We start from the raw sequence: 27,707 nt of genomic DNA on the forward strand, positions 1-27,707 counted from the left end.
CACGGGGGATGGGGACTGTGAAGGCAGGGGTGAGGGAGGGGAGGGGCAGTGGAGACATGGGGAACAAGGATGGGGACACCGTGGGGGACGGGATGACTTCGGGGCCAGGTCTGTGACAGTGACTTGAGTGTGAAATCAATCAATAAATCTGCAGATTTATACATCAATAAATCGATAAATCAAGCAATAGACTCGTCGGGAGTGGGGTTGGGGCCGGGACCCCCCCGCCCCCGGCTGGGCCCCGCGGCCCCTCCCCGTTCATGAGCTCATCGTGTTGATGGAGAAAATTCCTTGGCGGGGGCGGGGGGCACACGTGGTGGGGAGGAACGCGGAGGGGAGAGAAGGGGGAGGACCAGGGTAGGATATGGGGTGGACTCGGGGTACCCCCAGCACTCTGCTCCCTCCCACGTCTGCCTCCCCCCGGCCTTTTGAGGGGTCCCAGGAGACCCCCCCGCTGTTGTTGTTGCTGCCGGGACAGTGAGTCATGGCCACGCCCGGACTGGGAGCACTGGGAGGGGTTGTGCTGGGGCACTGGGATGAGCCATACTGGTGTTAACTGGGAGCCCTGGGTCGGCCTGTGCCGCATTACTGGTGGTACTGAGAGCATTTGGTCAGACTATACTGGTGTAACTGGGAGGACTGGGGTGAACTGTGCCGTCTTACTGGTGTCACTGGGAACATCAGAATGTGTTCCTGGGAGTCACTGGGGGTTTTGGGGGTTACTGGTGTCACTGGGATGGGCCGTACTAGTGGTAGTGGGAGCCTTGGGTCATGCTGTGCCATGTTACTGGTGTCACTGGGAGCACTGGGGGCTGGAGGGTAGGTGGCCCTGGGTTTACTGCTGCTGTTGGGAGCACTGGGGTGAGGTGTCCTGTGTTAGTGGTGTCACTGGGAGCACTGGGATGAGGTGTCCTGTGTTAGTGGTGTCACTGGGAGCACTGGGATGAGGTGTCCTGTGTTAGTGGTGTCACTGGGAGCACTGGGATGGACTGCACTGGGGTTCTCATGAGCTGGGGCTCAGCCTGAGGCACGTTACTGGTGTCACTGGGAGCACTGGGAGCCCTTCCATCTGGGTTGTTTGGTTTCCATGGCGACGTCCCAAACACGGGTGGGGGCGGCTCCCCTGGGGGGGGCGGGGAGGGAGTGGCCCAGGCCCCTCCCCCTGCCCCGCCTCCCTTTGGGCCACCCCACCCGACCCAGAGCGAGAACGCAGCGGGACCGGCCGGAGGTTCTGGGGCAACTGGGGGGACTGGAGGGTCACTGGGGAGGCACAGGGGCGACACTGAGATGTGACTGGGAGAACTGGGCAGGACTGGGGGGCAGTGAGAGAACTGGGGCAAACGGGGGGGAACTGGGGGCACTGGGAGGGACTGGGGAGCGCTGTGAGAACTGGGAGGGACGGGGAGGAATTGGAGGCTCCGTGGGAACAGGGGGACTGGGGGAAGTGGGGGGAGCTAAGGGGCACTGTGGGAGACTGGAGGAACTGGGGTGCACTGGGGGAAGGGGGGGCACTGGTAGCTCTGGGGGAACCGTGGGGTTTGGGGGACTGAGAGGAACTGTGAATCGCTGGGAGTTACTGAGAGGGTCACTGGTGTCTACTGGAGAGTAGCTGGCATTACTGGGAGGTGCTGTGGTTTGGGGTGTCTGTATTTCTCCAGGAATGTCCCCCCAAGTGTCCCTCATGTCCCCACAACTGTCACTGTGTTGCCATGAGTCTCCCCGTGACCCCCTCGTGTGTGTCCCTGTGTCCCTCAGGTGTCCCCAGAGATGTTCCTATGTCCCCTGCTGGTGTTCATGCATCCCAGGGAATGTCCCCAGTGGTGTCACCTGGATGTCCCTCTTCCCCACTCTGTGTTACCATGGGTGTCCCCAAGATGTCCCTGTCCCCCTGCATCCCCCCATGGGTGTTCCCTGTGCTTCACGTGTGTCCCTTGTGTGACCCCAGGATGTCTCCACATCCTCGCCGTGGGTTCTTTCCCTTGGACGTCCCCACAGCTATCCCTATGTCCTTTATTGGTGCCTGTGTGTCCCCGTGGATGTCCCCATGAATGTCCCTGCATCCTCATGTCATGTGCCTGTGTGCCCTAGCTCTCCCCACGGTTGTCCCTGTGTTTCTCGTGTCCGTGTTCCCTCGTGGTTGCCTCTGAGTATCCCCACGTCCCCCCTGTTTTCCCCCAGGACGATGCTGGTGACCCTGGAACTGCGGCTCCTTCTGCTGGCACTGGTGCTGTGGGGTGAGGCAGTGTCCCCCTCAGTGTCCCCTGCCACGTCTCCCCCCGAGCCCCCTTCCGAGACGTGTGGGGCAGCGCTGACGGATGTGCTGAGGCGGCTGCGGGAGCTCGAGGGACACGTGCAGGCACTGAGGGGACACTGTGGGGACACGGGGGGACCCCAGGCCGGGACAGGTAACAGGGGACAAGGAGGGAGAACACGGGGAAGACAGGGGAACACAGGGAGGGCAGGGGGACACGGGGCTCATAGGGACAGTGAGGGGACATGGCAGAACCCTAGGCTGGGACAGGTAACAGAGGTCAGTGACATGGAGGGGACACAGGGGCAGGGGAGAATGAAGGACAGGGGGGACATAGAGGGTCACTGGGGGGTCATTGGGGAGTCATTTGGGAGTCACTGAGGTGGTCATTTGTGGGGACATTGGGGTCATGATGATACTTTTGGTCATTGGGGGCATCAGTGGAGTCCAGTTGGGGGTCACTGGGGTGTCACTGCCGGGGTCAGTGGGAGGTCAGTGGGGGAGTCACTGGGGAGTCATTGGGGGGGTGATGGGGGGGTCACTGGGGGGGGGGTCATGGGGGTGTCACTGGGGGGGTCATTGAGGGGTCACTGGGGGGTCATTAAGGGGTCACGAGGGGGGTCATTAAGGGGTCACTAGGGGGGTCACTGGGGGGTCATTGGTGGGGTCATTGAGGGGTAACTGGGGGGGGGGGGGTTGGTCACGCTCGTGTCCCGTGTCCCCCAGGCCGGTCGGTGCAGCTCTGTGCCCCCCCGGCCGGCGGGGGCTGCCCCTGTCCCCCCGCCTCGGGCGAGGCCCCGGCCCCGGCCCCGGCCCCCGCGTGTCCCCGCGGCTGCAGTGACCAGGGCCGGTGCGAGCGCGGGCGATGCCGCTGCTTCCCGGGCTTCAGCGGCCCCGACTGTGCCACCCCCGCCTGTGCTCCGGGCTGGGGCGGGACCCGCTGCGACATCGGTGCGTCCTCACGGCCCCGCAGTGTTCCCGTTGCCCCTCAGTGACCTCCCATCTTCCCCGCCTCAGTGCCCCTCAGTGCTCCCCCTGTGGCACCTCCGCGTGTACCCCGGGATGGGAAGGGATTTCTGCTGCGACGTCGGTGGCTCCCCAGTGCTCCCGGTGCCCCCCAGTGTTTCTCCAGTGACTTCCCAGTGACAGCACCTCAGTGCTCCCAATGCCCCCCTCCTCCCCTCCCATCCTGGGGGGGTCCACTACTGTGACACCAGTGCATACCCAACTGTTCCCCAGTGCCCTTCAGAGTTCCTCCAGTGCTCCCAGTACACCCCCACTTCTCTCCCCATCCATGAGGGGTTCTCATGCCACCTCAGTGTGTCCTTGAGTGTCCCTATGTGCCATTCCCAGTGTCCCATTCCTGAGTGCCCCCATCCCATTGTGTCCCCAGCATGTCCTAGGGTATTCCCAGGGTGTCCCCATCCCCTAGATGCCCCATCCCAGGGTGGTCCTGTGGTGTCCCCAGAGCGTCACCCATCCCAGGGCATCCCCATCCCATGGTGTCCCCATGGTGTCCCTTTACTGTCCCCTCAGAGGTGCCCTGGGTGACACCACGGTTGGCCTCCCGCACCCCAACGTCCCTACGCATCACCTGGCCCCAGCCCCTTGTTCCTCCTGATGGCTACCGGGTGACACTTGTCCCCCTGGTGAGTGGGGACACAGGAGACACGGGGGTGGGGGCATGGGGATGGGACAGGGACACAGAGGGGAACAGGGACACGGAAGGAGCAAGACCCCAGTGCTGCCTGTGTGGCCACAATGAGATGACCCCAATATGTCCCCAAATCATCCCCATGTGTCCCCATGGTGTCCTCAGTGGTTTCCCCTATGTGTCCCCCATAAGCCCTCCCCAATGTGTCCCAAACATGTGCCCAGTGCATCCCCCCAGCATGTCTCCAGTGTGACCCCAGTATGTCCCATGATGTCCTCAGCCTGTGTCCAGTGTGTCCGCAGTGTTCCCTCTTATGTCTCCACCACCTATTGTGTTCCCATGGTGTCCCCAATGTAACCCCAAAACATCCCCAACGAGTCTCCACACTGTGCCCTTAATATGTCCCCAACATGTTTCCAATGTGTCCCTGAAGTTCTCAGCATGTTCCTAAGGTGTCCCCAGTGTGTCCTCAATGTCTTCCCCTGGTGTCCCCATGGTTTCCCCCCATCCCCTCACACTGTCCCTGTCCCCAGGATGACCCTGTGGCCATGACAACGCACGAACTGCCCAGCTCTGCTGTCGCCTTTTCAGTGACAGGGCTGTCCCCAGGTCGTCCCTTCGAGCTGCTGGTCCAAGCCCGGCGGGGGCCGCATCTGGGGGCACCCGGGGTCCTGCGTCTGCGCACAGGTGGGGACACCTGGGACACCACAGGGACGCCTGGGAGCACCTTGGGAACAGGGAAGGGGGTGGGGCAACAGGAATAGGGTGGGAATAGTATGGGGATGAGGATAGAGAGAGGGCCTGGGCCCCTGCACCTGTGCACAGGTGGGGACACCTGGGGACAAGGCAGGTGCATACAGAGTGATGCAGCAGGGACAGGAATGGGATGGAAGGACAGGAATGGGGACAGTGGGTGGCAAGGGATCACCATGGGGGCAGGGATAGCAAGGGGACAAGGATGGGGTTGGGGCTGGCATGGGCATGGGGACAGGGATGAGAGGCATGGGGACAGTGACAGTGCAGTGCCACAGTTCAGGGGACAGCCCAGATGTGTGGTCAGGAATGGAACAGGGGTGGGAATGGCACAGGGATGGGGACAGTGTGGCATTCAATAGAGATGGGATGGCACAAGGATAGGATTGGGGACAGCGATGACATCACCAAGGGGGTGGGGACAAGGATGGGAACAGGGATGCCAGGAGAACAGGGATAGGGGTAGCATGGGCCTGGATACAGGGGACATGGATGTGGGGACAGGGTTGGGGATGGCCCAGGGACTGGGACAGGGATGTCCCCCAGGGACTCTCTGTGACAACTGGTGACATGGGTCCCCTTTGCTCCACAGCACTCATCCCACCTGTGCCCCACTATGAGGGGTCCCCAGGGTTGCCTCAGGGCTCCCTGGGGTCCCCAGCAGTGGCACCATCAGTCCGAGGACCCCCAGAGTCCCCAGGATTGCTGGGGTCCCCGGGATCGCCGGTGTCACCCATATCACCAGACTTGCCCTTGGGGTCACCCATGTCTTTGGGGTCACCAGCGTCCCCCAAGGTTCCAGTAGCTCGAGGGTCCCTGGGATCCTCCCAGTCATCCGTGCCACTAGAATCCCCAGAGTCATCTGTGTCACCAGATTTCTCAGTGTCACCAGTGTCCCCAGAGTTCCCAGTATTGCCAGAGTCCCCAGTGTTTCCAGGGTCCACTCCACCCCCATGGTCCCCAGTGTCCCCCCTGTCCCCAGGCATCCCCTCCCTGCAGGACCTGGTGGCCCGGCTGTCCACGTACAGTGGATCCCTGCTTCAGCGTCTGGAGAGCCACCTTAGGGCCACCAACTACCCACTCCGTGGCAACCAGACAGTGCCAGGGGTGGCCCGTGCCATCCTGGCCTACATCCTGCGCCGACACCCAGCACATGGGAGAGGACAGGGACCCACAGGTGGATGTCTGAACCAGGAGGGGGTGGGGGCATTGAGGAGGGGGATGGGGGAAAAGGATACCTCAGGAATGGGGGGTACAAGGGGAAGGACATCCTGGAGAGTGGAGCAGGGGGATGGGGAGAAAGGGACATCACAGTGAGGGAGGTGGTGGGGGGATGGTAGGAGTGGGGAGTGGGACAGGACAGGGAAGGGGCCTCCCAGGGAAGGTGAGATGGAGAGGATGTGGGAACGGGAATAAGGAGGATGGGGAGGATTGGTGGAAAGACATCCTGAGAAGTAGGAGGATAACCAGAGACAGGGGGAGGGACATCCTGGAGTGGGCAATGACAAAGATGGAGTGGCAGGGATGTCCTGTAACACACTCTCTGGCTGCAGGGGAGAGTGGAAACCAGGAGCTGGTGTTGGAATGGGGGGACATGGATGGGGTGAAGCTGACAGAGCCATGGAGGCACATGGGGAGCACAGGTACTGATGTGGGGGGTGATGGATGGGATGAGCACAGGTGTTGGACTTGATGATCCTTGTGGGTCCCATCCAGTTCAGAAGATTCTGTGATACATGTGATGGAGAGAGGATGGATGGATGGATGGATGGATGGATGGATGGATGGATGGATGGATGGATGATGACTGTGATGAGTAATGATGGATGGATGGTGATGAGGATGATCAATGGTGAATGGATGATGGGTGTTGAGGCAATTTGTTGGAGGTTTGATGTACCATATCAGTGGTTAGATGGTTGGATGATCTAAAGGAAGGAGAAAAGGGAACATGCATGCAAAGAACTGTACTTGAATGGATGAGTGAATGAGAGCCAGAATGAATGATCCAGGAGATTAAAGTGTGGATGGATGTTCAGATGGACACACCCATCACCATCCCATATCCATCACAGCTGCAGAAGAGCCAGAGGAGTTGCCCCTGCCCTTAGAGGAGCAAAAACATGAGAAACTTCAAACTGAGACCCCTCCATCTGATGCCCACCCTGTGCAGGCAGTACTGGGGGAGCTGAGGGTCTCCAGCATCAGCCCCAGCTCCGTGGGGCTGCAGTGGAGCATCCCCGAGGGCTCCTTTGACTCCTTCATGCTGCAGTACCGGGATGCCCAGGGCCAGCCCCAGGCCCTGCCCATCGATGGTGAGTCCCGCTCTGTGACGGTGCCAGGGCTGTCCCCATCCCACCGGTATCGCTTCCACCTCTACGGGCTGCGGGGCAGAAAGAAGATTAACCATGTCTCCACCGAGGTCATGACAGGTAAGGGGGATGGTCAGAGGGGCAGAGGGTGGGTGGATTAAGGATGATGGGTGGAGGGAGAGATGGAGGGATCAAGGGATGGAGGGATGGGTGCCTTGAGGAAGGGATAGAAGAGGTGCAGGAGTGGATGGATGGGTGGATGGATGGACGGATGGATGAATGGATGATGTGTGATTGTTGTTAGAGACGTTTTGTTGCTGGTTCGACATATATCAGTGGCTGGGTGGTTGGATGACCAAGTGCAAGGTGAGACGAAGGAAGGAGATGAAGGAAAAGGTGCCTGGTGTGTCCTGTGAATGAACAGATGGGTTGGTTGATGGGTGCAGGGTGGATGTTTGGAAGCACACAGGCATTCTCACACCCATCACTATCCACTCTCCATCACAGCTGCAGCAGAATCAGAAGAGCTGCCCCTGCCCTCAGAGAAGCCCCAACATGAAAAACATCAAACTGAGTCCCCTGCATCTGAGGCACCCTTTGTGCAGGCAGTGCTGGGTGAGCTGAAGGTCTCCAGTGTCACACCCAGCTCTGTGCAGCTGCAGTGGAACATCCTCAAGGGCTCCTATGACTCCTTCACGCTGCAGTACCGGGACACCCAGGGCCAGTCCCAAGCCCTGCCCATTGATGGTGGGTCCCGCTCAGTGACAGTTCTGGGGCTGTCCCCATCCCACCGGTATCGCTTCCACCTCTACGGGCTGCGGGGCAGGAAGAAGACTGACCGTGTCTCTATTGACATTATCACAGGTGAGATGGAAGGTCCAATGGATGGATGGATGGATGGATGGATGGATGGATGGATGGGAGATGGATGATGCATTCTTTTTGCTGGGGGCATTTCGTTGGTGGTTTGACATATCAGATCAGTGGCTGGGTGCTAGGGTGACCCAATGCAACGTGAGATTAAGGGAGTTGAAGGAACAGGTGTATGGTATGATGCATGGATAGATGGATGGGTAGATAGTAAGGGCTGGAATAAATGGTCCAGGAGATGAAAGGATGGGTGGATGGTTGGACAGATGGATTGGTTGGTGAGTGGTGGGATGGACATTTGGAAGGACACAGGTATTTCCACAGCCATCACCATCCCCTCTGCATCACAGCTCAAGCAGAGCCAGAGAAGCTACCCCTGCCCTCAGAGGAACTTCAACAGAAGAAGAAAAAAAACTAAGTCACATCTATTTGGGGAATGCCTGCTGCAGCAGTGGTGGAGGAGCTGAGAGTATCTAGGATCACACCTAACTCTGCAGCAGCTGTGGAATGTCTGTGGGGGCACACTTGACTCCTTTATGCTGTAATACTAGGATATCCAGGGCCAGCCCCATGCCATGCCAACTGATGGCAGGTCCCACACAGAGATGGTGCCAGGGCTGTCCCTGTCCCATCAGTACTGCTTCCAGCTTTGTGGGTGGCACACTGGGATAAGTATTGACCACGTATCCGCAAAGGCCATCACAGGGGAGCAGGAAGGTTAAGGAAAAAAGCACAAGAGTGGATGGATGGGTTGCTTGGTACGTGGAGGATGGATGTTTGGATGGAAGCACCCATCACCATCCCCTCTCTATCACAGCTTCTCAAGTGCCAGAGCAACTGTCCCTGCCCACAGAAGAACCACAGCATGAGAAACCCCAAACTGAGGCCCCCACATCTGAGGCAGCTCCAGCACAGGTGGTGCTGGAGGAGCTGAGGGTCTCCAGCGTCACCCCAGACTCTGTGCAGCTGCAGTGGACTGTCCCCAAGGGTTCCTTCGACTCCTTCACGCTGCAGTACCGGGATGCCCAGGGCCAGCCCCAGGCCCTGCCCATTGATGGCGCGTCTCGCTCGGTGACGGTGCCGGGATTGTCCCCATCCCATCGGTACCGCTTCCACCTCTATGGGCTGCGTGGAGGCAAAAGGATTGACCGTGTCTCTACCGATGCTGTCACAGGTGAGGCCGAATGTCAACGTGGGATGCAAGGGTCATGAAATGGAGGCATCAAGGGATCCCATGCCCATCACATACCCACCAGCGAGCAGCCATTGACTCAGCACCATTTGATCAACCATCAGCAACTCCACCATCCTACTGACTAGCACCATCCATCATCCTTCATCCACCACCACTAGCAGCAATCCATCAACTCTCCACTGTCATCCATCATCTTCATCTACCATGTATCGCCATCATCCATCAATTATAATGCATCCATCTGTCCTTCCACGCTTACCTCATCCTGTATGTATCAAGGATGGATTCAATGATGGAGGAAAGGAATATTGTCCATGGGAAATGGGGGTGGGAGTGGTTAAGGCATGCAGACATGTGGTAAGAGAGAGACAGATGGATGTAGAATTTTCTAGGGAGTTGTTTTGGACCCAGGGTGTGTGATGGGATAGATTGGATGGATGGATCATGGATGGATGGATGGATTAGATGGATGGATTACTTAGCAGGTGGTGGGGGCACATTTGGAAGGACACATGGATGCCCATGCCACTCACCATCTCCCCTCCCATGCAGCTAGTGAAGAACCCTTGACCCTAGAGGAGCCCCAGGAGGAGAAGCCCAAAACTGAGTCCCCTGCATCTGAGGCAGTCCCAGTGCGAGGAGTGCTGGGGGAGCTGAAGGTCTCCAGTGTCACACCCAAATCTGTAGGGGTGAAATGGACTGTCCCCAAGGGCTCCTTCGACTCCTTCACGCTGCAGTACCGGGATGCCCAGGGCCAGCCCCAGGCCCTGCCCATTGATGGCACATCTCGCTCGGTGACGGTGCCGGGCTTGTCCCCATCCCATCGGTACCGCTTCCACCTCTATGGGCTGCGTGGAGGCAAAAGGATTGACCGTGTTTCTGCCGATGCTGTCACAGGTGAGGCCGAAGGTCAACGTGGGATGCAAGGGTCATGAAATGGAGGCATCAAGGGATCCCATGCCCATCACATGCCTACCAGCGAGTAACCATTAACTCAGCACCATTTGACCCACCATCCGCCACCACTAGCAGCAATCCATCAAGTATCCATTGTAACCCATCATCTTTATCCACCATGTATCACCATCATCTATCAATTATCATGCATTCATCTGTCCTTCCATGCTTCCTTCATACTCTGTCCATCAAGGAGTGTTTCATTGATAGATGAATGGAAGACAGTCCATTGGAAATGGGGGTGGGAAGGGTGAAGTTGTGGAGAGATGTGGTAAGGCAGAGAGATGGACATGGAAATGTCTAGGGGGTTTTGTTGGATGCTGGGTGAGTGATGGGAAAAATGGATGGATGGATGGCTGATCCAATGGATGGATATGTGGGTGAATAAATGGATTGCTTCATGGGGGGTGGGATGGATATTTGGAGGCAACCAGGGATACCCATACCAATCACCATCTCCCCTCCAATGCAGCTAGTGAAGAACCCTTGCCCCCAGAGAAGCCCCAGCAGGAGAAGCCCAAAACTGAGTCTCCTGCATCTGAGGCAGTCCCGGCGCAAGCAGTGCTGGGGGAGCTGAAGGTCTCCAGTGTCACTCCCAACTCTGTGGGGCTGCAGTGGAGCATCCCTGAGGGTTCTTTTGACTCCTTCATGCTGCAGTATCGGGATGCCCAGGGCCAGCCCCAGGCCCTGCCCATCGATGGTGAGTCCCGCTCAGTGATGGTGCCAGGGCTGTCCCCATCCCACCGGTATCGCTTCCACCTCTACGGGCTGCGGGGCAGGAGAAAGATTGACCATGTCTCCACCGAGGTCATGACAGGTAAAGGGGAAGGGCATTGGGCGGAATAGTGGGTGGATGTAATGGTGAGGAGTAATGGATATGTGGGGAGATATTGGGATAAAAAGAAAGAGAAAAGGGAAATGGGTGTTTGGAGTAAGGGATGGAGTGGTGGAGGAGTAGAGGAATGGATGGATGGATGACTAGATGGATGGATGTCTGTATGGATGATATAATCTATAAATGAATGAATGAATGCATGTATGGGTAGATGTTGGTTGCCACAATTAATTGTCTAGGAGTTAAAAGGATGGATGGATGGATGGATGGATGGATGGATGGATGGATGGATGGTTTAATTGATGAAGGGTGCCAGAATGAATAGTCCAGACTATGGAAGTGTGGAAGTGTGGATGAATGGGTTCTTTGGTGTACAGGGAATGGATGTTTGGATGGAAGCACCCATCACCATCCCCTCTCTATCACAGCTTCTCAAGTGCCAGAGCAACTGTCCCTGCCCACAGAGGAACCACAGCATGAGAAACCCCAAACTGAGGCCCCCACATCTGAGGCAGCTCCAGCACAGGTGGTGCTGGAGGAGCTGAGGGTCTCCAGCGTCACCCCAGACTCTGTGCAGCTGCAGTGGACTGTCCCCAAGGGTTCCTTCGACTCCTTCACGCTGCAGTACCGGGATGCCCAGGGCCAGCCCCAGGCCCTGCCCATTGATGGCACATCTCGCTCGGTGATGGTGCCGGGCTTGTCCCCATCCCATCGGTACCGCTTCCACCTCTATGGGCTGCGTGGAGGCAAAAGGACTGACCGTGTTTCTACCGATGCTGTCACAGGTGAGGCCGAAGGTCAACGTGGGATGCAAGGATCACAAAATGGAGGCATCAAGGGATCCCATGCCCATCACATACCCACCAGCGAGCAGCCATTGACTCAGCACCATTTGATCAACCATCAGCAATTCCACCATCCTATTGACTAGCACCTTCCATCATCCATCATCACTAGCAGCAATCCATCAAGTATCCATTGTAACCCACCATCTTCATCAAACATGTATCAACATCATCCATCAATTGTCATGCATCCATCTATCCTTCCATCCTCTGTCCATCAAGGATGGATTAATTGATGGATGAATGGAAGATTGCCTGTGGGAAATGGGGGTGGGAGGAGTGAAAGTGTGCAGACAGGTGGTCAGAAAGAGACAGATGGATGTGGAATTGTCTAGGAAGTTGCACTGAACACTGGGTGTGTGATAGGAAGATTGGATGGATGGATGGATGATGGCATGGATGGATTAGTTAGTGAGTGGTAGGACAGAGATTTGGAGGGACACATGGATGCCCATGCCAATCATCATCTCCCCTCCAATGCAGCTAGTGAAGAACCCTTGCCCTCAGCGGAGCCCCAGCAGGAGAAGCCTCAAACTGAATCTCCTGCATCTGAGGCAGTCCCAGAACGAGCGGTGCTGGGGGAACTGAAGGTCTCCAGTGTCACTCCCAACTCTGTGGGGCTGCAGTGGAGCATCCCTGAGGGCTCCTTCGACTCCTTCATGCTGCAGTACCGGGATGCCCAGGGCCAGCCCCAGGCCCTGCCCATTGATGGCACGTCTCGCTCAGTGACGGTGCCAGGCTTGTCCCCATCCCATCGGTACCGCTTCCACCTCTATGGGCTGCGTGGAGGCAAAAGGATTGACCGTGTCTCTACCGATGCTGTCACAGGTGAGGCCAAAGGTCAACATGGGATGCAAGGATCACAAAATGGAGGCATCAAGGGATCCCATGCCCATCACATACCCACCAGCGAGCAGCCATTGACTCAGCACCATTTGATCAACCATCAGCAAATCCACCATCCTACTGACTAGCACCATCCATGATTCTTCATCCACCACCACTAGCAGCAATCCATCAACTCTCCATTGTCATCCATCATTTTCATCTACCATGTATCGCCATCATCCATCAATTATCATTCATGCATCTATCACTCCATGCTTCCCTCATCCTCTGTCCATCAAGGACAGATTCAGCAATGGATGAATGGAAGATTGCCTATGGGAAATGGAGGTGTGGGGTGTGAACTCGTGGAGAGACGTGGTAAGACAGAGAGATGGACATGGAACTGTCTAGGGGGTTTTGTTGGGTGTGTGGTGGGAAAAATTGATGCATGTATGGATGGATGTATGCATGGATGGTTGGCTGATCCAAAGGATTGATATATGGGTGAGTGGATGGATTGCCTCATGGGGGGTGGGATGGATATTTGGAGGGACACAGGGATGCCCATGCCAATCACCATCTCCCCCCCAATGCAGCTAGTGAAGAACCCTTGCCCTCAGCGGAGCCCCAGCAGGAAAAGCCTCAAACTGAGTCTCCTGCATCTGAGGCAGTCCCAGCACGAGCAGTGCTGGGGGAGCTGAAGGTCTCCAGTGTCACACCCAACTCTGTGGGGCTGCAGTGGAGCATCCCTGAGGGCTCCTTTGACTCCTTCATGCTGCAGTACCGGGATGCCCAGGGCCAGCCCCAGGCCCTGCCCATTGATGGTGAGTCCCGCTCTGTGACGGTGCCAGGGCTGTCCCCATCCCACCGGTATCGCTTCCACCTCTACGGGCTGCGGGGCAGAAAGAAGACTGACCACGTCTCCACTGAGGTCATGACAGGTAAGGGGGATGGTCATTGGGAAGCAGGGTGGGTGAATGGATGGATAAATAATAACGGATATATGGAGAGATGCAGGGATAAAAGTATAGTTGAGTGGGGAATGGGTGTTTGAAGGAATGTATGCAGTGGTGGTGTGGATGGACGGACGGATGGATGGATGGATGGATGACTTGGTCTTTAAATTAGTGGATAAATCAATGGATGGGTAGTTGCTATTTGCCAAAATAAACCGTCTTGCAGTTGAAATGATGGATGGGTGAATGGCTGTATGGATGGATTTATGTATGGATGGATGGACGGATGAATGAATCAATGATGGGTGCCAAAATGAATAGTCCAGAATGAATATGGAAGCATGGAAGTGTGGATGGATGGGTTCTTTGGTGTACGGGGAATGGATGTTTGGATGGAAACACCCATCACCATCCCCTCTCCATCACAGCTTCTCAAGTGCCAGAGCAACTGTCCCTGCCCACAGAGGAACCACAGCATGAGAAACCCCAAACTGAGGCCCCCACATCTGAGGCAGCTCCAGCACAGGTGGTGCTGGAGGAGCTGAGGGTCTCCAGCGTCACCCCAGACTCTGTGCAGCTGCAGTGGACTGTCCCCAAGGGTTCCTTCGACTCCTTCACGCTGCAGTACCGGGATGCCCAGGGCCAGCCCCAGGCCCTGCCCATTGATGGCACATCTCGCTCGGTGATGGTGCCGGGCTTGTCCCCATCCCATCGGTACCGATTCCACCTCTATGGGCTGCGTGGAGGCAAAAGGACTGACCGTGTTTCTACCGATGCTGTCACAGGTGAGGCCGAAGGTCAACGTGGGATGCAAGGATCACAAAATGGAGGCATCAAGGGATCCCATGCCCATCACATACCCACCAGCGAGCAGCCATTGACTCAGCACCATTTGATCAACCATCAGCAATTCCACCATCCTATTGACTAGCACCTTCCATCATCCATCATCACTAGCAGCAATCCATCAAGTATCCATTGTAACCCACCATCTTCATCAAACATGTATCAACATCATCCATCAATTGTCATGCATTAATCTATCCTTCCATGCTTCCCTCATCCTGTAACTATCAAGGCAGGATTCAATGATGGAGGAAAGGAATATTGTCCATGGGCAATGGGGGTGTGGAGGGTGAAGGCATGGAGAGTTTTGGAAAGAAAGAGACAGATGGATGTGGAATAGTCTGGGGGATTTTGTTGGATATTGGGTGTGTGATGGGAAGGATGGATGGATGGATGGATGGATGGATGGATGGATGGATGGATGGATGGATGGATGACTTGGTCTTTAAATTAGTTGATAAATCAATGGATGGGTAGAAGTTGTTTCCCAAAATAAGTTGGAGTTGAAAGGATGAATGGATGGATGGATGAATGAAGGGAAGGATTGATTGTTGAGGATGATTGGACAGCTGGTAATTGTATTGATAGATGCAGGGTTAAAGGAAGCGATGGATGAGTGGATTGATGGAGGAAGAGTTGGGTGGGTGATCAAAAATGGATGGAGATACTCAGGTGGGTTTGTTAATTGGGTCATTGGATGGATGGATTAGATGGATGGATTACTTAGCAGGTGGTGCGGGCACATTTGGAAGGACACATGGATGCCCATGCCAATCACCATCTCCCCTCCAATGCAGCTAGTGAAGAACCCTTGCCCCCAGAGAAGCCCCAGGAGGAGAAGCCCAAATCTGAGTCTCCTGCATCTGAGGCAGTCCCGGCGCGAGCAGTGCTGGGGGAGCTGAAGGTCTCCAGTGTCACACCCAACTCTGTGGGGCTGCAGTGGAATGTACCTGAGGGCTCCTTTGACTCCTTCATGCTGCAGTATCGGGATGCCCAGGGCCAGCCCCAGGCCCTGCCCATCGATGGTGAGTCCCGCTCAGTGATGGTGCCAGGGCTGTCCCCATCCCGCCGGTATCGCTTCCACCTCTACGGGCTGCGGGGCAGGAAGAAGATTAACCATGTCTCCACCGAGGTCATGACAGGTAAGGGGGAAGGTCATTGAGAAGCAGGGTGGGTGGATGTATTGATGAAGAGTAAAGGATATGTGCAGAGATGGCTGAATCAAGGCATGGTGGAATGGGTGTTTGGGGGAAGGGCTGGTGAGGTAGACTTAGTGGTGGGATAGATGGATGGATAACTTAATCTCTAAATGTTTCCATGAATGGATGGATAGGTAGATGTTGGTTGTCAAAATGAATTATCTAGGAATTGAAAGTGTTTGTGATGTTTGGATGGACACAACATTCCCATGCCCATCACTATCCCCTCTGCATTGCTGCTGCAGTAGAGCATGAGCAGCTCCCCCTACCCTCAGTGGAGCCCCAACCTGAGGACCCCCTAACTGAGGCTCCCCCATCTGAGACCTCTCTTGTGCAGGCAGTGCTAGGAGGGCTGAGGGTCTCCAGTGTCTCCCCCAGCTCTGTGGAGCTGCAGTGGAGTGTTCCAGAGGGTCTCCTTGACTCCTTTATTCTGCAATAACTGGATGCCTAGGACCAGCCCCTGCCCACCAATAGAAGGTTCCGCTCAGTGACACAGTTTGGGCTGTCCCGCTTCCACCTCTATGGGCTGCATGGAGGCAAAAGGATTGACCATGTCTCCACCGATGTTGTCACGGGTGATGGGAAATCATAGAGGGGAGAAGAGTTGGAGAGATGGTTGTAGAGGTGGAGATATTGACATGGAGATGGGTGGAGAAATGGATGATGGACGCATTCATGTAGTGTTGGGTGGAATCATGAGTAGAAGGATGGACAGATAAACATGAGGATCATTGGATGCCTGAAGAACTGGATGACAATGAGATGAATGAAGGGTTGGGTGGATGGTGACTGAACAAACACAATGATGAATGGGTCAGTGGTTGAAGAAGTCTGGATAGGTGGACTGTGGGATTCCCCTATGAACACTGAGTTTGAGAGAGATGGATGCATGGATGGATATATGGATGATGAGTTGTTGGTCAATAGGCAGGCAGGAAGTATCAATCATTGAGTGGATGTTTTCTGGGATTTGTGACTGCCTGATTGTGGATGGAGATGTGGAGGGCAACAAGCAGTGGGGAGAATTGGGCAGAGAAACTGGAGACAGCTTGGACTTGGAGAGATGGCTGGGACCATGGGAGGGTGGGTGGGTGGATGGATGGATGGATGGATGGATATTGGATGAATCAACATGATGGATAATGGATGATGCTGAAGATGGTGGATCATGGCAGATGCTGCTCAGTAAGTCTATGGAAGAGTCAGTGGTTGATAGGATGGGGCTGGGGTCAATGGGTGTTCAGTTACAGGTGAGGAGGGAATGTTGAGAAGGGACCAGGAGGAAATGGTGCATGATGGATAGTGGATAGATGGGTGGATGGATGGACATATGAATGGACATACCGATGCCCACACCCGTCAGTGTCCCCTCTCTGTTGTTGCTGCAGCCGACCCAGAGGATCTGCCCTCACCCTCAATGGACCCCACAAATGAGGCCTCTACAACTGAGGCCCCCACAGATGAGGACCACAAAGCTGAGCACCCCCGAGCTGAGGCCCCCTCAGCACGGGCAGTGTTGGGAGAGCTGAAGGTCTCCAGTGTCACACCTGACTCTGTGGGGCTTCAGTGGAGTGTCCCTGAGGGCTTCTTTGACTCCTTCATGCTGCAGTACCGGGATGCCCAGGGCCAGCCTCAGGCTCTGCCCATTGATGGCAAGTACCAACTGGTGATGGTGCCAGGGCTGTCCCCATCTCACCGGTACCGCTTCCACCTCTACGGGATGCACAGTGGGAAAAGGATTGACCATGTTTCCATTGACGCCATCACAGGTGAGAAAGAAAGTCATAGGATAGAAGGGATGAGAGGTAGATGGAGGGATGGAGAAGTAGAGTCATCAAAGGATGGATGAACCAAAGGTTTCCATTCCCATCCCCACCCCACATCAAGCACTTTTCTAATCTGGCATCATGCAGTCAACAATCAACCCTTCCAGTGACCTATTGAACAACACCCGCCATCATCCATCATGATTCATCATCATCATCAACCATCAACAATCCATGACCATCATTAATATCCATTATCACCATCCATCATCATCATAATTTTCTATCCATGAAAGATGAACAACTGAATGGTTTTACGATTCTGGTCTGGATGTTGGGTGGGTTCCTTTCCAAACTGAAGGAAGTAGGTGCATGGGTGGTTGGGAAGGTGGGATGGATGGATGGATGGATGGATGGATGGATGGATGGATGGATGTGGGGATAGAGAGATGCCAGATTAAAGGGAGATGTGGAGGGTTGAAGGAAAAGGATGGATGGATGGATGGATGGATTGTTGGATGCATGGATGGAGAATGGATGTGGGCTGTGGAGTGGGGGGGAGGGATGATGCATAGTTTGTGATGGATTGAAGGATGAGAGGCTCCTGGGTGGGATGGGTAGATGGTTGGGAAGGTTGGATGGATGGATGGATGGATGGATGGATGGATGGATGGATGGATGGATGGATAGTTCCTGCTGTCTAGATGCATGTCTTGATGGACAGAAGACTGTCCATGGAAATGGGGGCTGGGAGGGATGGAGGCAATGGGGGAATGTGGAGGGAAAGAAACAGAGAAATTAGTATGGTATTAGGTGGGGGGCTGGGTTGGGTGTTGGGTGGGTGGTGGGATGGATGGCAGTGATGAACAATGGGTGAGGGGACGGTTGGGTAGGTGATGGATGTACATATGGATGAACACATGGACAGCCACACACATCACTGTCCCCTCTGCATAGCAGCCACAAACAAGCTGGAGGAGCCACCCTCACCCTCAGAGGAGCCCAAAACAGAAGCCCCGCCAACTGAGGACAACCAACCTGAGCACCCCCAAACTGAGTTCCCCTTGGTGTGGGCAATGCTGGGAGAGCTGAAGGTCTCCAGTGTCACACCGGACTCCGTGCAGCTGCAGTGGAGTGTCCCTGAGGGCTCCTTTGACTCCTTCATGCTGCAGTACCGGGATGCCCAGGGCCAGCCCCAGGCCCTGCCCATCAATGGTGGATCCCACTCAGTGACAGTGCTGGGGCTGTCCCCATCCCATGGGTATCGCTTCCACCTCTATGGGCTGCAGGGTGGGAAGAAGACTGACCATGTCTCCACTGACATCGTCACAGGTGAGAAGAAGTTCAGAAAGTGAAAGGGTTAGAGAGGTAGCTGTAAGGATGGAGAGGTGGAGCAATCAAAGGATACCATCCCAATCCCATCCCTACTTTCCATTCAGTACCCACCGACACCAGCATCATCCAACCAACCATAGACCCTTCCACTGGCCTATTAGCAAACACCCACAATCATCCATCATCATAATCATCACCATTATTTAATTGGATAGATCCATTATCTGTCTATCACCCATCACTGGTCCCTCCATTCCCAGGTGGCTCCACTTCTCCCCAGTTTTCCAGCTTGGTAGTGGAGGATGCGTGGGAGTGTTAGCAAGGTGGATGGATGGATGGATAGATGGATGGATGGATGGATGGATGGATGGATGGATGGATGGATGGATGGATGATTATGTTGATGATGATGATAATTGTGATGATGAAAGGATGATGATAATCGTGATGATGGAAGGATGATGATGGTGGGTGATGGAAGATGGATGAACAATGGATGATGGATGGACAATGAAATGGCAATGGATGGACAGTGGATGTAGGATGGCTGGATGGCTGGATGGATGGATGGATGGATGGATGGAAGTGCTGGATGATGGATGATAGATAGATGGGTGGTTGGGTGGATGATAGATGGACTTGCTTATGGACAAGCAGATGCCCAGGCCCATCACTATTCCCTCTCCATCACAGCTGCAGCCAAGCCAGAGGAGCTGCCCTTGCCCTCAGAAGAGCCCAAAACTGAGGCCACCTCATCTGATGCCCTGCCAGAACAGGCGGTGCTGGAGGAGCTGAGGGTCTCCAGCATCACCCCAGACTCTGTGGGGCTGCATTGGACTGTCCCCAAGGGCTCCTTTAACTCCTTCATGCTGCAGTACCGGGATGCCCAGGGCCAGCCCCAGGCCCTGCCCATCGATGGCGAGTCCCGCACAGTGATGGTACCAGGGCTGTCCCCATCCCGCCGGTACCGCTTCCACCTCTATGGATTGCAAGGTGGGAAAAAGATTGACCACGTGTCCACTGATGTCATCACAGGTGAGAGGTGTGCCCTGGGTAAGGGTAGGGGTATTGGGGTGGGGGTTGTGAGGAGAGGGCAGTTAAGGGGGTTGGAGAATGAGTTTAAGGACTGACTGAAGGAAAAAGGATGGGTAAAGAATGGAAGAATAATGGATGGAGGATGTATGGATGATGACAATGATGATGATGAAGATGGGTGTTGGGGCAGGTGGTATGACAGCTCCAATAGTTCGATTGCTGAATGATCCAATGAAGGGAGAAGCTAATGAATCAATTGTAGGAAAAGCCACACTGAAAGGCACATAGTTGGATTGAGGGATGGTGGATGACGAATACTGGAATGAATGGTCCAGGGGATGAAAGTGTGGATGGAGGGATGGATGGATGGATGATGTGATGGTGTGATGGATGGATGGCGTGATGGATGGTTCAGCGAACATGTTGATTCTCACACCCATCATCATCCCCTCTCTATCACAGATGCAGCAGTGCCAGACCAGCTGACCCTACACTCAGAGAAGCCCCAACCTGAGGACCACAAACCTGAGCAGCCTCAAACTGAGCAGCTACAAACTGAGGCTGACAGGGGACAGGTGGTGCTGGGGAAGTTGAAGGTCTCCAATGTTACACCCAACTCTGTGCAGCTGCAGTGGACTGTCCCCAAGGGCTCCTTCGACTCCTTCACGCTGCAGTACCGGGATGCCCAAGGGCAGCCCCAGGCCCTGGCTGTTGATGGCGGGTCCCACTCGGTGACAGTGCCAGGGCTGTCCCCATCCCATCGGTACCGCTTCCACCTCTATGGGCTGCGGGGCAGGAAAAGGATTGACCGTGTCTCTATGGATGTTGTTACAGGTGAAGAGGAAGGTCAGAGGGTGGAAGGGCTGGGGAGATGGAAGTAGGGATGGAGAGATTGATGGAAAGATGGAGAAAAACTTGGATTATGGATGGATGCCTGGAGGGTTGGATGGAGTCATGAGTAGAAGGATGGGCATGAACATCATTGGATGCCTGCAGAAGTGGAGAGTGAAAGGATGGGATGGAGGGTTGGGTACATTGATGGATATATGGATGATGGGTTGTTGGTCAATAGGCAGGCAGGAAGTATCAGTCATTGAGTGGATATTTTCTGGGATTTGTGACTGCCTGATAGGGGATGGAGATGTGGAGGGGAACAAGCAATGGGTAGAATTGGGCAGAGAAACTGGAGACAGCTTGGACTTGGAGAGATGGCTGGGACCATGGGAGGGTGGGTGGGTGGGTGGGTGGGTGGATGGATGGATGGATGGATGATGGTGGATATTGGATGAATCAAGATGATGGATGATGTTGATTATGATGATGCTGAAGATGGTGGATGATGGCAGATGCTGCTCAGTAAGTCCATGGAAGAATCAGTGGTTGACAGGATGGGGCTGGGGTCAATGGGTGTTCAGTGATGGGTGAGGAGGGAATGGTGAGAAGGGACCAGGAGGAAATGGTGCATGATGGATAGTGGATAGATGGGTGGATGGATGGACATATGAATGGACATACCGATGCCCACACCCGTCAGTGTCCCCTCTCTGTTGTTGCTACAGCCGACCCAAAGGATCTGCCCTCATCCTCAATGGATATCCCAACTGAGATCCCCACATCTGAGGTTCACCAAACTGCACATTCCCAAGCTGAGGTCCCTCCATCAGAGGCCCCCTCGGCACGTGCAGCACTGGGAGAGCTGAAGGTCTCCAGTATCGGCCCCAACTCTGTGGGGCTGCAGTGGAGCATCCTCGAGGGCTCCTTTGACTCCTTCATGCTGCAGTATCGGGATGCCCAGGGCCAGCCCCAGGCTCTGCCCATTGATGGAGAGTTGCGCTCAGTGACGGTGCCGGGGCTGTCCCCATCTCGCCGATACCGCTTCCACCTCTATGGGCTGCGGGGAGGGAAAAGGATTGACCATGTCTCCACTGATATGATCACAGGTGAGGGGGAAGGTCAGAGGGGAGAGGGTGGGTGAATGAAGGGATGAAGGATGATGGACAGAGGGAGAGATGGAAGGGTCAAGTGATGGAGGAACATGTGGATGAATGAGTGGTATAGAGAGGTACAGGAATGAGTGGATGGAGGATGAATCAACGGATGGATGGATGGATGGATGGATGGATGGATGGATGGATGGATGGACAGCCATATGGATAGGGACATGGATTCTCACACACCTCATCATCCTGTCTGCATTGCAGCCAGAGCCAAGACAGAAGAGCTGCTCTTGCCCTCAGAGGAGCCCCAACCTGAGGACCCCAAAGGAAATGACCCCTCAACTGAAGCCACCCCATCTGAGGTCACCCTGGCACAAGTGGTGCTGGGAGAGCTGAAGGTCTCCAGTGTCACCCCCAGCTCCGTAAGGCTGCAGTGGACTGTCCCCAAGGGCTCCTTCGACTCCTTCACGCTGCAGTACCGGGATGCCCAAGGGCAGCCCCAGGCCCTGGCTGTTGATGGCGGGTCCCACTCGGTGACAGTGCCAGGGCTGTCCCCATCCCATCGGTACCGCTTCCACCTCTATGGGCTGCGGGGCAGGAAAAGGATTGACCGTGTCTCTATGGATGTTGTTACAGGTGAAGAGGAAGGTCAGAGGGTGGAAGGGCTGGGGAGATGGAAGTAGGGATGGAGAGATTGATGGAAAGATGGAGAAAAACTTGGATTATGGATGGATGCCTGGAGGGTTGGATGGAGTCATGAGTAGAAGGATGGGCATGAACATCATTGGATGCCTGCAGAAGTGGAGAGTGAAAGGATGGGATGGAGGGTTGGGTACATTGATGGATATATGGATGATGAGTTGTTGGTCAATAGGCAGGCAGGAAGTATCAGTCATTGAGTGGATATTTTCTGGGATTTGTGACTGCCTGATAGGGGATGGAGATGTGGAGGGGAACAAGCAATGGGTAGAATTGGGCAGAGAAACTGGAGACAGCTTGGACTTGGAGAGATGGCTGGGACCATGGGAGGGTGGGTGGGTGGGTGGATGGATGGATGGATGGATGGATGGATGGATGGATGGATGGATGGATGGATGGATGATGGTGGATATTGGATGAATCAAGATGATGGATGATGTTGATTATGATGATGCTGAAGATGGTGGATGATGGCAGATGCTGCTCAGTAAGTCCATGGAAGAATCAGTGGTTGACAGGATGGGGCTGGGGTCAATGGGTGTTCAGTGATGGGTGAGGAGGGAATGGTGAGAAGGGACCAGGAGGAAATGGTGCATGATGGATAGTGGATAGATGGGTGGATGGATGGACATATGAATGGACATACCGATGCCCACACCCGTCAGTGTCCCCTCTCTGTTGTTGCTACAGCCGACCCAGAGGATCTGCCCTCATCCTCAATGGATATCCCAACTGAGATCCCCACATCTGAGGTTCACCAAACTGCACATTCCCAAGCTGAGGTCCCTCCATCAGAGGCCCCCTCGGCACGTGCAGCACTGGGAGAGCTGAAGGTCTCCAGTATCGGCCCCAACTCTGTGGGGCTGCAGTGGAGCATCCTCGAGGGCTCCTTTGACTCCTTCATGCTGCAGTATCGGGATGCCCAGGGCCAGCCCCAGGCTCTGCCCATTGATGGAGAGTTGCGCTCAGTGACGGTGCCGGGGCTGTCCCCATCCCATCGGTACCGCTTTCACCTCTATGGGCTGCGGGGAGGGAAAAGGATTGACCATGTCTCCACTGAGGCCATCACTGGTGAGGGGCTGCAGGGATTTCCCCAGGGTGCTTCAGGAAATGGAGCTGGATAGGGGACTGGGCTGGGAGTGGGGAACGGGGTCTCTGAGGACTTGGGGATTCAGGGGGAAAGTGGGAGCTGGAGGCAAATAGGGATTGGAGTGGACTGGAGATTTGCAGGAATGTAACAACTGGAAGGACTCTGATCAGCTGGGGACTGAGAGTAACTGGGAAGAGCTCCAGGGACTGACTGGAACTGGGGCCTCGGATAATCCGGGGCTTGGGTCAAACTGCATGGAACTGGGGTATAGGTAGAACTGGGGTATAGGTGGAACTGGAGTGGAGCTGAGGACTGGCAAAGACTGGGGGAAACTGGGCACTGGGAAGAACTCAGGGAACTGGAGGAAACTGGGGGGAGCTGGGGACTGGGAGATACTGGAGGAAAGAGGTCTGGCAGGTATTGGGGGAAACTGGAGACTGAGGATGACTAGGGGGAACTGGGTCTTAGGAATCTGGGGAAAATTCAGGGGAACTGGGGCTTGTCCATTGAGCATGGTGTGAGGGCAGGGCTGGGGGGGGCATGGGAGGATTTGGGGTGTCAGGGGAGTGTTTAGGATGACAACAGTGGTTTTTGGGGTATCAGTGGGGGATTTTGGGGTGTCAGCTGGGCCGTTTTAGGTGTCAGCAGTGTGTCCTTCCCCAGGTACCCCAGGGACCCTCTGGGTGGGCTCTGTGTGGCCCCGCAGTGCCTGGCTGCACTGGGACTCCCCACATGCCCCCCCTGATGGCTATGAGCTGGAGTATGGCCCCCCCGGGGGGGCCCAGCAGGTAATGACCCACCAAAGGACCCTAAAAAATCTTGGGAACACCCAGGGTCTCCCCCCCAGTATCTCCTCGGGGGACCCCAATACCCCCCTGGGGACAACACCTCAGGGTATCCCATTAACCTCCTTTGCTAATGACACCCCAGTACACCTCTGGGGAACCCAAATAATGCCTTTGGGCATGTCAACACGTCCCTGAGGACTCCACTGTCCTCCTGGGATACCCCAATACCCCTCGTGCCCCCAGACCCTGTGGCTGCCTCCTGAGGCTACATCGCAACAGCTCTGGGGGCTGGAGCCGGCGGGACGCTATGGGGTGCGGTTGTGGGGCCGAGGGGGAGATCCCCAAACTGCCCCCCTCGAGGCCACCTTTGACACTCGTGAGTGGGAGGAGCTAGACGGTGTGGAGGGATCACTGGGGGGGTGGCACCTGGACCCCCGGGTCCTTTGGGGGCATGGGTGGGTCCATGGGAGAGGGAAATCCAGGTGAGGGGTTGGGTTATGGTGGGGGGTGGGGGGGCATCCAAGCGTCCTTTTGGGGGAGGGGGGTCACTTGGGGTTTTGGGGGTTGGTGTCCTGGAGTGAAGGGGTGCCTGGGTCTCCGGGTTCTTTGGGGGGGCAGCCTGGGGGGGGGGGGTGCCCGGGTTCTTTTGGGAGGGTTGGATCCTTTGTGGGGTGTGAATATTGGGGGTGTGGGCTGGGTCCAGGCGGGGGGGCGTTTATTGGGTGGGGGTTCTGTGTCCATTTGGTTAAGGGGCACCCCTGAGTCCCCAGAAGACCCTGGGGTGTCTGAGGGGACCCCCATATCCTCTTCCCAGCCCCACTCCCTCACCCGCATCCCCGGGACTGCACTGAGGAGCAGCTGAACGGGCCAGGCCCGTCACGGGAGACCCTCATCTTCCTCCGGGGGGACCCGGCCCGACCCCTCAGGGTCTTCTGTGACATGGAGACAGATGGCGGCGGCTGGCTGGTGGGCCTGGGAGCACTGAGGCACACTGCTGGGGGGAGCTCCTACAGGGGGTTTATAGGAGGATATGTGACATTCTGGGGGAGAAATGAGGGTCTTTGGGGGCAATAGGCGGGTCCTGCAGGAGAAGCAGGCGGTGTTGGGGGGCACTGGGGAGGTTGAGGGATGTTGGGGAGGCAGTGGAAGGGGAACTGGGAGGGGCTGACGGGGCATTCTATAGGGTTTATGGGAGGGAAATAGAAGTATGGGGGATCGGGTTTTGGGGTGCCCCTGACCCTTCCCCCCTAGGTGTTCCAGCGCCGTCAGGATGGAGGCACCGACTTTTGGCGGGGGTGGGAGTCCTACGCCCGCGGCTTTGGCAACATCAGTGGCGAATTCTGGCTCGGTAAGGGGGGGCCCTGGGGGGCTGGGGGGACCCGGGGCTGAGGGAGACCCATAAAAATTTGAGGGGAGATGGGGCCAGTGGAGGCATTCCGAGGGTTTGGGGGACAGAGGGGATTTTGAGAAGAGCCAGCTCCTGGGGTGGCAGCAGGGGGTACTCGGTGGGACCCCAGAACCTGGGGGCTCCCCAGGGGAGGGGAGGGACTCATAGGATCCGGGGGAGGTCCAGGCAGTTGGGAAGCAGGTTTCGGGGCGCAGGGAACTAGGCACTATCTAAAGGAATTCGGGGGGGCCCAGAGGTCCGGGAAGGACTTCGAGGGTCTCCAGGAGTTTCGCGGGGGAGCATCCAGGAGTTCAGGGTGGGCTCGAGGGGTCCAGGGGGCACTTGAGGGGTCCCCAGGCGTCTGGGGGAGCTGGGGGGGGGGGGGTACGGGGAAACTCGAGGGGACCCTGCAGGAGCTCCCAGGGGTACCGGATGATTTTGGGGCGCAGGCAACGAGGCGCTGCACGAGCTGACGGCCGCGACCCCCACGGAGCTGCGCATTGATCTGCGGACCGCCCGCGACTCCGCCTTCGCGATCTATCGCGACTTCGCTGTCGGCGGCGCCGAGGAGCGATATCGGCTCCGAGTGGGAGCGTACAGCGGCACCGCCGGTGCGCGGGGGTCCTTGGGATATTGGGGAATTCTGTGGGTCCTAGTGGGATTTTGGATCCCTGGGGCTTTTGGCTGCCAGGGGTCTGTGGAGTCCCTGGCGAGTTTTGGGGTCCCTGGGGGTGTTGAGGTTTCAGGTGGGTTTTGGGGTGCCTGGGTGTATTGGGGTTTCTGATGGGTTTTGGTGGCTCCTGGTGGGTTTGGGGTGTCCCTGATAGGTTTTGGGGTCCCTGGGGTGTTTTGGGAATCCCTGGGGGTTCTGGGGGTCCTTGGGGTGTTTGAGAATCCGTGGTACTTTCTGAAGCCCCTGGGGGTACTGGGGGTTTCTGGTGAGTTTTTGTGGCTCCTAGTGGGTTTGGGGTTCCTGACAAGAATCCCCCGCAGGGGACGCCCTCTCCTACCACTCGGGCAGCCCCTTCTCCACACGGGACCGGGACTCCCGGGACCCTCGGGACCACCGGGACCCATCGGGGCGCCCCCGCCCCCCACCCTGTGCTGTGGCCTATGGGGGAGCCTGGTGGTACCGCAACTGCCACTACGCCAACCTGAATGGGCGCTACGGGACCCCCCGAGATCACCAGGTACCAGGGCCATGGAGTAGGGGATTGGGGGTATGGAGGGGCTATGAGGGAATTTGGAGGGTCGAGGGGACTTTGCAAGGGGCTGTTGGGCATTTTAAGGAGTCTATAGGCTTGGGGGGTATGGGAGTGCATAGGGAGGTCTACGGGGCCTTTGGGTGGGCTATAGGACTATGGGGAGTCTGGGGGTATATGAGGGAATCTGTGGAGGGTATGTAAGGGTCTCTTAAGGAACGCTTAATGGGAGTCTACAGGGTTCCATAGGGCTCTGTGGAAAACGGGGTCGATGTGGTTCTAGAGCCTGTGGGGATCTATATGGTCTCTGGGGGGTCAGTCTATGAAAATCTGTAAGAGTCCACGAGTGCCCATAGCAAACCATGAAGGTCTGTGGGGTCTATGGGGATCCAGAGTCTGTGGGGGTCTCTGTGTGGGGGTATACTGGGGGGGGCTCTCTGGAAGTCTGCAAGGGTTCTGAACCCCCCCTTCCCAACAGGGCATCCACTGGTACCCTTGGAAAGGCTTCAATGTCTCCATCCCCTTCACCGAGATGAAGCTGCGGCCGCAGCGTGGCTGAGGGGACTGGAGGGGGGGGGGGGGGTGGGGTGGGGGTGGGGAGGGTCCTCTGAGTGCTGGGGCTAGGGAATCCTAGAGTCTGGGGGTCCCAGATGGGACTTTTATTGGTGGGTAATAAAAGCTGATGGTGACTCCCCCGTGCTGTGGTGAACCGGGGTGGGACAGAGCAGAGAGTCAGGCTGAGGTCAAGGTCATTCCAGGGTCAACTAGGGGCAGGGTGGCTCCGAATGGTCCTTGCGGTCCTGGTCCCAGTGTCGCTTAGAGTGCTGGACCCAAACCCTTATTGGCCCTGGAGATGCTGAGATTGTTCCCAGCCTGGGAAACATGAACGTGTGGGCAGGGATGTAATGAATCATCCAGTGAAGCCAAAAACAGAGGTCATGGACTCAGGTAAACAGGACACCCTGGC

At 56.2% G+C, this 27,707-nt stretch overlaps 1 protein-coding gene across 1 annotated transcript; it reads left to right on the forward strand.

Moving 5' to 3' along the window:
- The first annotated feature begins 56 nt into the window (after nt 1–56).
- Nucleotides 57–27,299, forward strand: LOC134055733 (tenascin-X-like). Its single transcript, XM_062512174.1, is given in 34 exon segments — nt 57–108; nt 443–477; nt 1,946–1,965; nt 2,179–2,405; nt 2,978–3,202; nt 3,788–3,900; nt 4,439–4,592; nt 5,251–5,835; nt 6,212–6,301; nt 6,734–7,090; nt 7,478–7,834; nt 8,694–9,032; nt 9,663–9,937; nt 10,521–10,807; nt 11,323–11,605; nt 12,200–12,505; nt 13,153–13,441; nt 13,885–14,259; nt 15,175–15,444; nt 15,777–16,076; nt 16,977–17,270; nt 18,225–18,599; nt 19,335–19,637; nt 20,136–20,471; nt 21,284–21,577; nt 21,902–22,210; nt 23,051–23,344; nt 24,027–24,151; nt 24,395–24,527; nt 24,942–25,117; nt 25,403–25,499; nt 25,988–26,149; nt 26,532–26,728; nt 27,219–27,299. Coding segments are annotated over 34 exon segments (8,115 nt in total).
- The last annotated feature ends 408 nt before the right edge of the window (nt 27,300–27,707 follow it).

This window comes from Cinclus cinclus, chromosome 34 (assembly GCF_963662255.1).
Source record: "Cinclus cinclus chromosome 34, bCinCin1.1, whole genome shotgun sequence".
Lineage (NCBI taxonomy): Eukaryota > Metazoa > Chordata > Aves > Passeriformes > Cinclidae > Cinclus > Cinclus cinclus.